The sequence below is a fragment of the Olea europaea genome, unplaced genomic scaffold (assembly GCF_002742605.1).
Source record: "Olea europaea var. sylvestris unplaced genomic scaffold, O_europaea_v1 scaffold996, whole genome shotgun sequence".
Classification (NCBI taxonomy): Eukaryota; Viridiplantae; Streptophyta; class Magnoliopsida; order Lamiales; family Oleaceae; genus Olea; species Olea europaea.
Genome location: NW_019268474.1, coordinates 2680 through 15521, shown reverse-complemented (window position 1 = coordinate 15521; position 12842 = coordinate 2680). Strand labels below are relative to the sequence as shown.

The 12842-nt window shown below is 35.9% G+C and overlaps 1 protein-coding gene and 1 long non-coding RNA gene across 2 annotated transcripts; one reads left to right on the top strand and one right to left on the bottom strand.

Moving 5' to 3' along the window:
* Positions 1-1297: 1297 nt before the first annotated feature.
* LOC111392911 lies at positions 1298-3321 on the bottom strand. Its single transcript, XR_002702349.1, has 2 exons — positions 2934-3321; positions 1298-1875 (listed from the first exon to the last, which is right to left on the bottom strand). It is a non-coding gene; the product is annotated as an uncharacterized LOC111392911 (long non-coding RNA).
* Positions 3322-7009: 3688 nt separating this feature from the next.
* On the top strand, positions 7010-9327 carry LOC111392914 (basic leucine zipper 61-like). Its single transcript, XM_023018327.1, has 5 exons — positions 7010-7691; positions 7852-7942; positions 8065-8191; positions 8421-8566; positions 8944-9327. Exons 1-4 carry the CDS (start codon positions 7150-7152, stop codon positions 8549-8551), a joined length of 891 nt encoding a protein of 296 aa, XP_022874095.1. The 5' UTR covers positions 7010-7149; the 3' UTR covers positions 8552-8566; positions 8944-9327.
* Positions 9328-12842: the final 3515 nt, after the last annotated feature.

Below are 12842 nucleotides of genomic sequence, written 5' to 3'. Positions count from 1 at the left end.
TTTTTTACAGAGACAACTTATTCGATATAAAGATAGGCTCCAAGAGATCTAAAAATGAATGTCACTCACTTCATAAGAATGCTCACAAATCAAAAAAAGTCAAGAATGCTGCTCCACTACGTTGGCACGATCTACTATACAAAATCTAATCCCTAAGCAAATTTTACATCCACTGGCTCAAAAAAATACCTCACCCAACTTTCATCAATCTACCACCAAGTACCGACCAAATGGCAGTAGCCGTAACTCCTACCTTTTTATCATTACTACCAGGTAGGGATGGGCATGGGTTAGGTTAGGCTGGGTCGATTTTTTCTCAACCCAAACCCAACTTAACATGGTCGGTTTAATCTAAAATCCAACCAACCCAATTTTGGGCTTCGGCCCAATTAAAGTTTGATCCGATTATTTTTTGTTGAATTTGGATAAATTTATAAAGTTTGAAATTACTCGAAAATCTTTATTTTTTATACAGATATAAGGAATTCTTTTTGAAAAATAACGTATAAAGAAGTTTAAAATTTATAAAACATTTTCTTTTTAAAAATTTTTGGGATTTATTTATTTCATCATCATGTTCTTAATTTTTACTTTATTGTCAAATAACATTTTATTTGTACAAAGTGTTCATGTGAATCATCTATATAAATAAAATGGATGTTTATAAATTATAAGTCCTCATATCCTCGTATCTTTACTATTGTGTTTATTTAGGAATTTTTTTTTCCATCTTAGATATTAAATTTTTTAATTCATTGGGTTGGATTTTAAATTATAAACCAAGACCCAACCGAACCTCAAATTTAATTTTTTAACCCAACTGAACTCAAAAAACCAATCCAAACCGACGGTTTAGGGTTGGGTTGATCGGATTGAGCAGTCTGCCAGGGGAAATGTTATCCAACATAAAAGATGGAATCCAAGAGATCCAAAAAATTATGTAAGACCTCTTCAAAGGCTCCTTACAAATAAAAAAAGACATGAATACTGCAAAACAATTTATATTGCCTATATACGGAGAAATTTAGCAGGGGAGATACCCAACCTCTCGCTTCAAGAACTATTTACATACAATTTCCACCCTCATGCAGGATAGTGTTTATATATTTTCATTAATAATGCTTAACTGGCATGATAGTCTGTACAAAATCTACATCCACTGGCTCAGAAAAATACCTTGCCTAAACATTAATCAATCTACTACCAACCATATGGTGGCAGCCGTAAGTTCGGCCTTTTATCATCATTGCCAGGGAAAATTTTATCAAACTTATAAATGGAATCCATGAGACACAAATGATGTAAGTCAACTTCATAAGAATGTACAAATCCAAAAGTCACGAATATTATTCCACCACAACTTACATTGCCCTTATGTGCAGACATAGAAGAAGAGACCTTATATGCAGACTTAGAAGAAGAGACACCCAGTCTATTGGCATCAAGAAAACAAGAACTATTTGTGTATACAATTTCCAAATTTCATTTTTCACTTCTTAAAGGGTGGTATTAAAAAGTGAAAAATCAGTGGTATAGTCCATCCGGACATCTAAAATGTAAATTAGCATAAGCAACAGAGGAAATATAAATATATTTTCATTAACCATAATACACCGTCACAAGAGACCAAAAATCTACATCCTCTAGCTGCTCGGGAAAAAATACATCTCATAAACTTTCATCGACCTACTACCAACCAAATGGTTGCAGCAGTAAGACCGACTTTTTTCATTACTACCAGAAATCTCCTATGTCATTGTTACTGGTAGGATCTTTAAAAGAATCATCAGCGTGTTTTCCATTCTCCTATCGTCCTCCTCATCTTTGTCATTTTCCCCCTCATTCTTTGTCATCATCCTCCACTCATAATGGTGACTTCCCTTGTATAAAACAAAATAAGTCAAGGAAGTGCCTCAATGAATTGAGACGCGAGCATTCAAAATGACATTTAAGGGGAAATCTTGAGTCGTTCAATGAAAGCCTCACAAGGCAGGCCTCAAAGCGTAAGCTTCAGCTAACTTAACAGATGCCAGTTAGAAAAGGAGATGGCAATCCCTATGATGAAAATCCTAGAAGAGATAATATTTAATTTACTTTCCAAATTATATACTTACTTTAGGTAACGTAATGATGATTCTATGAGTCGTTTAACTTCCAAATTGGATGCTTATTTTAGGAAAAATTATTATGCTTTGATTTAATAAAATTTGCAGTACTTTCCTACTTAAATTGACTAATTTAAACCCTATATAATAGTTAAACTTTGATATTGAATAAACTCATATTTTTCACTCTATCTTCTCACTATATTCTCCTTCTCCTTCTCTTCCTATTTCAAGAACCATTTGTCACTTCAAAGTTGGTATTGTGGTAGTGGAAAGCGTGAAATCAGTAATACAAGTCAGACATCTAAATAAAGAAACACAAAGATGGAACCAAAAGATCTAAAATTGTATGCAATTCCACCTCAAAGGACTTCATACTTGTCCTAGTATATCTTATAACAAATTTACCCACTTGATCTCACTCCTGTTTATTATTTTTAACACACTGTCCATGGGAATAACCTTGTTTCTGGATCAATTTATGGCACTACCACCTGGTATTTTTTAATTTTAAAAATCAATTTAATAGAAATATGTGTATTTTGTTTAGAACTTCATCAATTTATAAGAGCAATTGATTGACTCAAACACCCCACGTGAAATACAACGCTAAAATCACCCCCTTTCAGAAATTTGGCATGTAGTGAATAAAATCAGAATTACAACAGAGTGAAATGCATTTCATGGGAAAACAGAGCGATGTTAAACAAAAATTTTTCATCAAGCTGCTATTTTTACCAATTACTTTCCTTCTTCCATGAAGTTTATAAGGAAGCAAACATAAAAAGTTAATGAATAATTCAAGGAAGGTAGTATCTTAATGAGTACCTAAGAAGCAATGGTGATGCCAAGCTCGCGCTCGAGGCTGATGAAGTCTATTTGTGGGGGATGTCAGAACCGCACTGGCGGAGGAACCTATCTTTGAGGGCGGTCCTTCCATGGTCGACGTGGGCTATAACAGCCACGTTCCTCAGCTGGCCAGGGTCCACAGCACCGTCCAGAGTCGCCGCGGATGAAACGGCGGCAGTGGCGCTCGCTGTGGAGAAGGCGCATCCGAATAAATGAGGCTTTAGATAATTAGAGGAGTAAAAAGAGAGGGATTTTCTGGTGGCTGTTTATCAGAGACGTGTACCAGAGAGATCGGAGAAATGGACCGACCATTTTCTGCAGTTAACTAGTAATGGCCGCTTCGTTGTATCTTCCGTAGAATTAGGGTTTAAGGGGTTTAACTTTTTTTTGCAATTCCTTTTGACCTTTTGTTAGTATTTTAGGCCCCCTTTGGTAGCATTTTCTTCGAAATGCATTTTTTCTCTTCTTTTTAACAACACATTATTTATTAAAATAATATTATTCGTAAATAAAAAAATTTTCCTTATTTTTAAATCACACATTTCACATCAATTTACTATTGTAAAATATATTTTTACATGCCTATGAAACACACCTTAATTTTGGTTATTTCCATTAGTACAAAAATATTCTTCATAGAATTTTACCAGAAGACTCTCGTGTGTGGGCTCCATGTTTTGATAAATAATATCAAAAAAATCTTCCACCCCTTGTCTGTATAAATTTTGTCAACCATTCATCTGTTAGTGTAGAAGTGCTCTATAATTTTTAACCTATGATTGGTTCATGTTGAATTAAAATTTAAATCAAAATCAACAATTAATTTTAATAATACATTTTATACAATTCACATCTTTTAAACTACACCGTCCATCCTCTTCTATTAAAAATCTACGAAAAACTGAATAGGAGCTCAATAGTTTTTATTGTCCATTTCCGTTGGAAAGGGTTAGCATTGGAGGGCCGGGGCAACAAGTGAGGGAACATGGTCAGGATTCGATTTTTATACATAATATTCATCACACGATTTCTTATATTCGATTAAAACCCACCTCATAAGATATATTAATTCGATTAATTCACTATATAAATATAACTTGTGTATTGTCAAATAAGATTTAAAAAATAATAATAATAATAACGATAGAAGTTAGCCGAACACACCCCTAAAGTTCAACAACCGACTAAACTAATTTACATTCGAATGAGAATTAAGGAAAATGCTTCATTGCTCAACACTAAGTTCATGATTTGCTTCATAAAATGGATTTTAAGTATTATTGGATGATATTAAAAAATAAAATATGTTTCCTCTATTCTTACATGAGTTTTGCTTAAGGGTGGGCGTGGGTCGGTTCGGTTTTAGGGATAATCGAACCGAACCAAAATTTTTGAGTATCTAGTAAATGGACCCGACGGTTCGGTTCGGTTCGGTTCGGTTTCGTTCGGTTCTGTTCTATAATTAAATTTTTTAATATTTATAATAACATTATATAAATACAACTAATGATACATTCAATGGTTTTGGAATGTCAAAGACTAGTAGACTACCTTTATCAAATGATCGCTACGGTTAAAACTTCGGTCGGCGGAGGTCACATTGTCGACCGATGATCAATTGTATATATTTTGGAATGTTAGCGGGGCTGTAAGAGTGAGTGTGAGAGTCGAGACAACGTTATGCACTTTAGTGTAGGTGTTTAGGGTTATTTAGTGGATTGGATCTTATTGGGCTAAAAAATGAAATAATAAAATGGGTAATTGGACCAAAAATTAGAAATGAAACAAATTATTGAGCCAAAAATTTGGATTTAGAAATTATTAATTTGTCAATTTGTTTAGAAAAATTAAAATTAAAATAATTTGATTTACTTAATATAAAAAAAATTAAAAAGATTCGGTTCTCGGTCTAGAACCGAGAACCGAACCATACCCGTCGGTTTTCAATTCAGATACCCGTTCGGGTATTTAATTTGACAAGAACCGCCGGATTCGATTTAGTTCAGTTCGGTCGGTTCGGTTCGAGAGATTTGCTCAGCCCTAGCAAAACCCTTACTGACTCTCACAGCAGGTGGGTCCCATGCGGGACCCACCTGTATAAAAAATTGGTCAAAAAGCCACCTCATGATGTGAGTGCTCAGTAGCCTACCCTGTACTTCAAGCTTGATTCATTCTTACATACTTAAGATATATTGATTGTGTCATTAATTTAATTGGTGGCAAGGCAAACCTCATTCGAAGTACTAAGAAATGTCCTCTAATGATGTTTAATGGCTTCCAGCAAATAGTTGCTGTAACAAATGGCATAAATTCTTGTTTAGGGAAGTTGCATAGAAATAGAGAGCATAAAGGACACATGCCCTACATGTGGGTATAGATTGGAGACAAAGAAAAGGAAATTAGGGTATGCAAACACTTCACATGGCAACACATGATCCCATTCAAGCACTCTCACTTTCCACAGCTCATCCTTCTAAATTCTACGTTTTCAACTATTCTCCCTGTCTACCATAAACAATATAACTCTATCAATCAATCCATTTTCAATGTGACACCAATTATTTTGTACATTGTGTGAGATTCTGACAGTTCATATATACTACTCATACATAGTGTTTTGATTTAAAATTTTAAATTCCGTCTTTCAGTAATAACATATAGTTCTATTAGAATAAGCAATATTTATAGGACTAGAGCTTTCCCTAGAATAAAAGCCTCCCACATTCGACTTTCATTTGAAGTATGTTGTATTTAAAATGTTGAATATATAAACATTCACGTACGCGCATCATGTTTCACTTTGAAAATTCTATATTAGGTTTAAGCTATTTATAATAGAGTTGATGTTGAACAAATTAATTTTTCTCCAATTGAATTGAGCCAATGTTTATAACGTTTTTTGAGCATCTTGTATAGTCCTACGTTTTCTAAATGCACGTGCATAACATTATAGTCAAGTATTTTCAAGAGAATTAATTTAGTTGTACAATCTTTATTTACAAACTAAGTGTTAGCCATTGATTTCTATTTGATTTCAAAAACTGTTTTTAATCCCGAGCTGAATTACAACTTTTTAGATAATATGATTAACAACAAGAAGGTGAAGGTGTTACTCTCTCTTTCTTTTCTTTGTTTCTCTCTCACACACAACACACACTGTGATGTTGGGGTCACATGGGGATAGATGGATTAGGCCAGCTATCAACAGCTGGTCGGGGAAGTTTAGTCCCAACGGTTTTACTGGCAAAGTTGCAATTTTTTATTAACTAAGAGTAATCAGAAACCACGTGGTGGTGTGGCCTCCCGCCTCCCTGCAACTTGTAATGATATCACTTTCGCATAATAGTTAAGAACATTCCTCTGCATCAAGTCTACCTGCAATCCCTTGATCATGGCCGTTGGATCAAATGTGATTTAATTACATGGCCATCATCCTTTGATCAAATTACTGTCTGTCAGTCAATTTTGCCGGTTCGAAGCAATGAAGAGCATGTTCTTGGAAAGAGGCATGCTATGTGTACAAATTAGGTTGATAAACTTGATTTACAAATTATATGTTGACAATATTTAGGTCAATTATTTCAAAAACAATTTTTGAAATTAAATAGAAATCAATGACAAACATTCGGTGCGTGTTTGAGTCACATTATTTCGAAAAAACGTTTTTTGAAATAGTAGATTGATAGAGAATGTGTGATTAAAAAATAAGAATTTTTTTTAGATTTAACTGTAATATTATTTTATTGAAGAATATAGTGTCGAAATAATGTCAAATTACTGTTTAAGAATGTATTTTCTTGAAAAAAATACGACTCAAACACGACCTTAGTTTGTAAACTAACTTTTGTGAACAAAGTTTGTACAACTAGATTAATTCTAATATGTGATGGTTCAAATCTTGCTTTTATCATGTCACATCATATTTGAACCAAAATCATTTTTCAATACTTGCATGCACAATTTTCACAAATAGGATTACCGTACTAGTTAACCATCTCGTCTTGAAACTTCATCAATTAGAATGAACAATTTGTATTCATTTAAATATTATTTTCAGCGTTAGTGGCTGTCTTCCATTTTACATTTCTCATGTCCCATGTGACTTTTTGAGTATAAAAGGCCCTCTTGTGCACAAATTGTAGTTTGGTTTGGTTTGTCTTAGCTTTGCTCTTTGATTCATAGACTCTTGACACTAATGGCACATAATTTACCTCCAAAAGTGCCAAATGTGACTCAAAATTGGCATGATTTTTCTCACCAGAAGATGTCTCCCATGGAAAATTTGGTAACAAGTAATGATACTACTCCTCAAGATCCTTCGTGGGTCGACGAATTTCTCGACTTCTCATCTGTCCAGCGCCGTGGCCATCGGAGGTCTATTAGTGAGTCAATTGCTTTTCTTGAAGCACCAATGGTGCAAGAATGCAGAAGATCATCTATAGCTGCTGGTTCTGGGAATGCTAGTGAATTTGAGAGGTTTGATGATGATCAGTTCATGTCTATGTTCACCGATGATGTTGTGATGGGGCCCACTTTGTCATCTTCGAGTCCTTCGTCGCCGTCTGATCATAATAGCATTAATGATGATAAACAAGGTCCACCTGATCAACAGCTGCATCAGCCAAAAAATGAACCTGATGAGGTGTATAGCTCATGCAAATCTGAGGAGCAAAATGCTCAACATGCAACTACAGACAATTCAACTGATAAGATTTCTGATCCAAAAAGGATCAAGAGGTAATCATTACTATAAAACTTTTTATGACATGTTTGATATGCTAAATTTGACCAGATATTTTTACCATGTAATAACATTCTTCTCCTACAGCATCAAGAATTTAACATGCAATGGTAGAAAATTCTGATTAATTATCATTCTCGTGTGATCACATATCAGAATCTTGGCTAATCGGCAATCTGCGCAAAGGTCCCGAGTAAGGAAATTACAGTACATATCCGAACTAGAACGCAGCGTAAATTCACTTCAAGTAAGTTAATTGAACGTGCTACCTGATTTTTTCAGAAAAAATTATAATTTTTCTTCTTAATTAATTTTTTTTAATTAAGCTTTCATAATTAATTGAACTTACATCATTGGCTTGATGTAAAGGCTGAAGTTTCAGTATTATCCCCAAGGGTTGCTTTTCTGGACCACCAACGCCTGGTGCTAAATGTGGATAACAGTGTTCTCAAGCAAAGATTAGCAGCTTTGGCTCAAGATAAACTCTTCAAAGATGGTAAGAATTTATGCTGTACTGGTTAGTATTCGATAAGATTAAGAAAAACTAGTTCAAGTCTTGTAAATTGAACTGCAAAAGTCCTATCTACCATTATTGCCAGAATGAACTGATTTATTTAAGTATCGAGAATTAAACAAATTGTCAAAAGAAAATTGTAAATCCAAGTTTTTGTTCCATTCTAATGCAAGTGCAAGTGATTATTGGAAGTTTACTTGTGTGAAACCAGCTCATCAAGAAGCTTTGAAGAAGGAAATAGAGAGACTGAGGCAAATATATTATCATCAAAATCTCAAGAAGACTGAAAATGGTACCCCAAACTCACCACCAAGGCCTGCTGAAGGACAACTTGTTAGCTGAGCCATTATTGCCAAGGTACTATATCCTATTCGTGCTACGTGCATGTTTAATAAACAGGATAGGACTGAACAATATTAAGATCTTGTTTGGCCCCCCATTTTGTAAACTTAGTTTTTTTTTAAAATTCATTTTTAATTACACATTTCATGATATCCACAATTTTTCAATTTTTCAATCACAAATTTCATCAACTATTATCTAAATCTATTAAAAATCTGGTTTTTATTTTAACCAAATAAGGGTCAAATAAGAAAATAAAAGAGATACCATCAAGTCTTGTAGTATTTCTCACCAAACATGATGTGTATGCATAGAAACACTAAATTTCAACCTTGAAATTAAAATTAAAAATAATTTCATTAAAATTTAAACTTTATTTCCCAATCATGCAGGGATTTTAAATACCGGAGGAAATTTCTAATTGAAGAGAAGCCTGCAAAAATTCATTGAAGGGATCTCAAGATTGTTAAGAAGCCTTCTTTTTCTCATTTTGATTTTGAGAGGATTTTTCTTTTTAGTACATAGATGAGGTGTGGTTAATTTTTTTGTTTACCAGTCATCGTATTTTTTTTAATTATTTCATGGATGACAAGTGACAGTGGCTTGTATTGGGAGGTTGGTTTCATGACCTTTTTTCAGTGTCTTTTTATTCCATGTGTGTGGTATTCATTATTTGTTCTTTTCAAGAAAAGAAAAAGTAAAAATGTAGATATTCATCTTTGACTGTACTTAGTTAATTTTAAAGTTTAATGCAAATGGGATTGTTGGATTTGTAATTCATAGCCTCTGTTTGACAAAGATTTTGAACATTAAAAATTGATGGGTCTCATGAAACATAAGATTAAAAATGAATAAAAGTTATCGATCCAATAAAATGTAAGAGTAAAAACGAAATTTGACGAAATTATAATCTCAAAAAAACTATATCATTGCACCATTGGCAAGGTCTTCATGACCACTTTAATAAAGGGAGAGTTGCTATGAGGAATCAGTCCTACCCACTTGCATAGATAAAGATAAAGATAAAGATAAAGATAAAGATCAAGATTGAGATTATTCTTGAATATTTTTTTTGGTTTTACAGCAAAACGCTTTAGATACAAACATTAACAACAAATTAAGCTATATTTTTAGTTGTTTCGCGCGGGTTAGTCGCTAACAATTAAAAAGGATCAAACGATTGTGTAAGGGACAAACCTCTTGAGACAAAATCCCAAAAAGGAGTGTTCTTTTATTGGCGATGACTTTACAATTGGAAATTAAAAATAACGTGCCTCCAAGGGGCGCAAGCACACGAGTTACTGAAAGAAAAGTGTTTAAATCTAAGTTAAGGAAATGAAAATTATATGTTCTCTGTTCGAGAGTTTTTGATTCGGTCCTTTGCTCTATGTTTTTTTCTCCCTTTTATACTTCACAGACGATCTCTTTGTGATCAACCGCCTAAAAATCGCTTGATCGTCCTATAACTGCTCACTTTCCTCATAATGGCCAACTTGTCATGAAAACTGCTTTTTTTAACTGCTGCCATTACTTTTTGTCGTTCAACCGCTTTCAATTGAATTCCTTGAATCGTAGAACGTGATAGGGCTGCTTTAATAACTGCTTTGATAACGGCACGTCTTGATAACCACAACGCTTTATATTTGTTAAGATCTTGGGCGATTTGAAGGTTTGGGTGAGAATAGAGTAACAGCTCTGGGAGACTGTATGGCACTCGATTCGCTCAGATTCTGGGCGACTTGCAAACTTGGGCAATGGCGTTACCGCGTTCTTGGGCCTCCTTATTTAGGCCTTCATCTTGATTTGTTCGATTGAGTTTCGTTCTTTGGGCTATCTGATTTGGGGATCTTCCAATTGGGCTTCACTCCTTGGACCGTTTGATTTGGGCTGAATTTTTATGTGTTAACAATTACCCTCCAATATGACAGAATTAATAATTATTAAATTTTGCCATATTCACTTTGTGTTTCCAGCAATATTCGAAATTTTCAAGAATTCCAATCATTGTTTTCATCTATAACTTGAAAAGGTGCGTCGTTTTGCAAACCCTTATAACCCCCAAACACGCCATTTCACTGCATCACTAAATCACGCCTCAAATTTTTCGCGTCTTTCTCAAGATTTACTGTTCATCCTTTGCTTCCCTGCTACGTAACCCTGAAAAACTTCGTTCCATCTCAAATGGCTACTTCACAATCTCAAGCTGGCGACTCCTTTAGTTTCAATGACTTTCAGAAACTCCTGAGTCGTCCATACATAACTCCGAGTTTTCTCGCGCCCGCCGACGTTGAATGTAATGAGTTCTACTTGGGTCCTTTCTTCAACAATGCAGAGGCAGTTGAACAGGCGGCGGTGGGTCAACTGTTTCCTTGCACTCAAGGCCCTCCAATTCTGAACTCTTTACCGCTGGGGCCACTTCGCGAAAGAGGTATTCGCACTTGGCCTAAATCTGATGTAGCTTTCTGTAGGTGGCATGCTCGCCTTGTGGGTCTTGATCTTACTAAGGCACTTTTTGATAGCGCTAGAATTTCTGATTTGTTAGAAATCTCTATTCGCCCCCCTACTTTTGATTCAACACTCTTTTCGATTGCTTTGAGTTTTTGGTCTCCTGAGTATAACACATTTATTTTCCCTCTTGGCCCCATGTCTATTACTTTAAGGGATGTTGGGGCCTTGGTGAATCTACCACCTTTGGGCGATACCATTTTTCCTGTATCTTGATTTCTGGTGGCGCCCCAAAGTTTGGTAAAAACTACACCGATTCTTATCAACCCTGCAAACCCTTCACAATCATTCGAGCGATGAGCCTTCCCATACTGAGCGAGTGGCCTTCCTTCTAGTTTGGCTTTGTAAATATATTTTGTGTGTGCCAATCATAAAGCTCTCCCTTAGCTATTTACCTATAGCGCACGAATTGGGGCGTGGCAGGCCTTTGAATTTATGTTCTTTGTTTTTGGCTGCCCTTTATAGAGGCATGGCCTCTCTTCAAGCTCAATTAAAGAATGATGCATCTCCCACTGGCAGTGGACCTCTTTGGTTCACTCAACTGTGGTTGAGATCCTATTTTCCATTGCTTGGTGCTCCATCAATCTCTCGCTCCTCTGCTAGCTATTATGGGCTAGTCATGGAGCCCTTAGCTCCTGTAAATATGTCCAGAAGGGACATTTTCATTCTTTTATTTTTTGAATTCAATCCCTTCCTTTTTTCCTTTTCCTCCTTTTTTGACTCCAAACTATGTATATCCCCCTTCTACTATAGATAGCGCGAGCACCTCCCTGCTCATTTGGATCCATTTTTAGCTGGGAGGGAGCTATTTCATGATATTCTAACTGGGACCAATGCCAAGGCGGGGGTAGAAATTTATGCTCCCCAATTTTTTACTCGTCAGTTTGGTTTCGGCCAAATTTGGCCTGTTCCTCCTTGCTATTCAAGGAACTTAGTTGACCGTTTTTATACCATTAATAAGGTGGAGGCAGAGGCTATAAATGCTCGTAATCTTCTTTTAACCAGCCATTTTTCATTAGCCCCCTTCAATTCTAGCCACGCCATTCACCCTCTTTTTGAACAGCTCTGGCCATCAGTGAAGTGCAGATTATTTGCGACTGACGCCAGTCGTACCTTTCATTCATTAGACCAACCGAGCATTTCTTCCCCTCCTTCTGTTTTAGTCACTCCCTTGTCCATTCGGAGTCCTTCTCCTCCTCGTCGCACTAAACAGTCTGCTAGTCCATCTTCTTCTCTTTCTGCCAAGCCTACTACGGCCAAGAATGCCCCAAGCCGCAAACGGCCAGCCTCAGCATCTCCCATTCTGGAGGATGATGTTGATGATGATGATGATGCCCCTCTTATCGTCAGGAGGAAGGAAATTAAATTGGTTTACTCACAAGTATACCTTTCCACACTTGAAACTTTTCTGTGTGCTGATGATCTTTTGGACTTCTCAGAAAAGCTCAGCCTCTCCTTCAAAGGCTTTGGCATCGACAGCTCCTGCTCCATCATCCTCTACTGAGGCTACTTCATCCAAACCGGTTGATGAGGGGACTATGCTTAAAGAGACATCTTCAGTCCCGGAGTCCTCATCACAATCCATGGATGAGCCACCTTCTTACCAGGGCGTCAACCCCCCAAACATTGAAGCAGAAGGTAATTCAGTCTTTTGATGTCTTACATTTGCTTGTGTTGTTGGTTTCTGATTTGTTGCTCTTGAGTTTTGCAGATACTCCTATGAGTCCGCCCGTTGTGGCAACATCTTCTCGCTCAGACAAGGGGAAGTCCTCACGAATGGAGGAGT

Coding starts and splice junctions, on each gene's coding strand:
- LOC111392914 (XM_023018327.1), top strand. CDS start 7,150: ATGGCACATAATTTACCTCCAAAAGTGCCAAATGTGACTCAAAATTGG. Junction 7,692..7,851: donor GATCCAAAAAGGATCAAGAG/GTAATCATTACT, acceptor ATCACATATCAG/AATCTTGGCTAATCGGCAAT. Junction 7,943..8,064: donor GCAGCGTAAATTCACTTCAA/GTAAGTTAATTG, acceptor CTTGATGTAAAG/GCTGAAGTTTCAGTATTATC.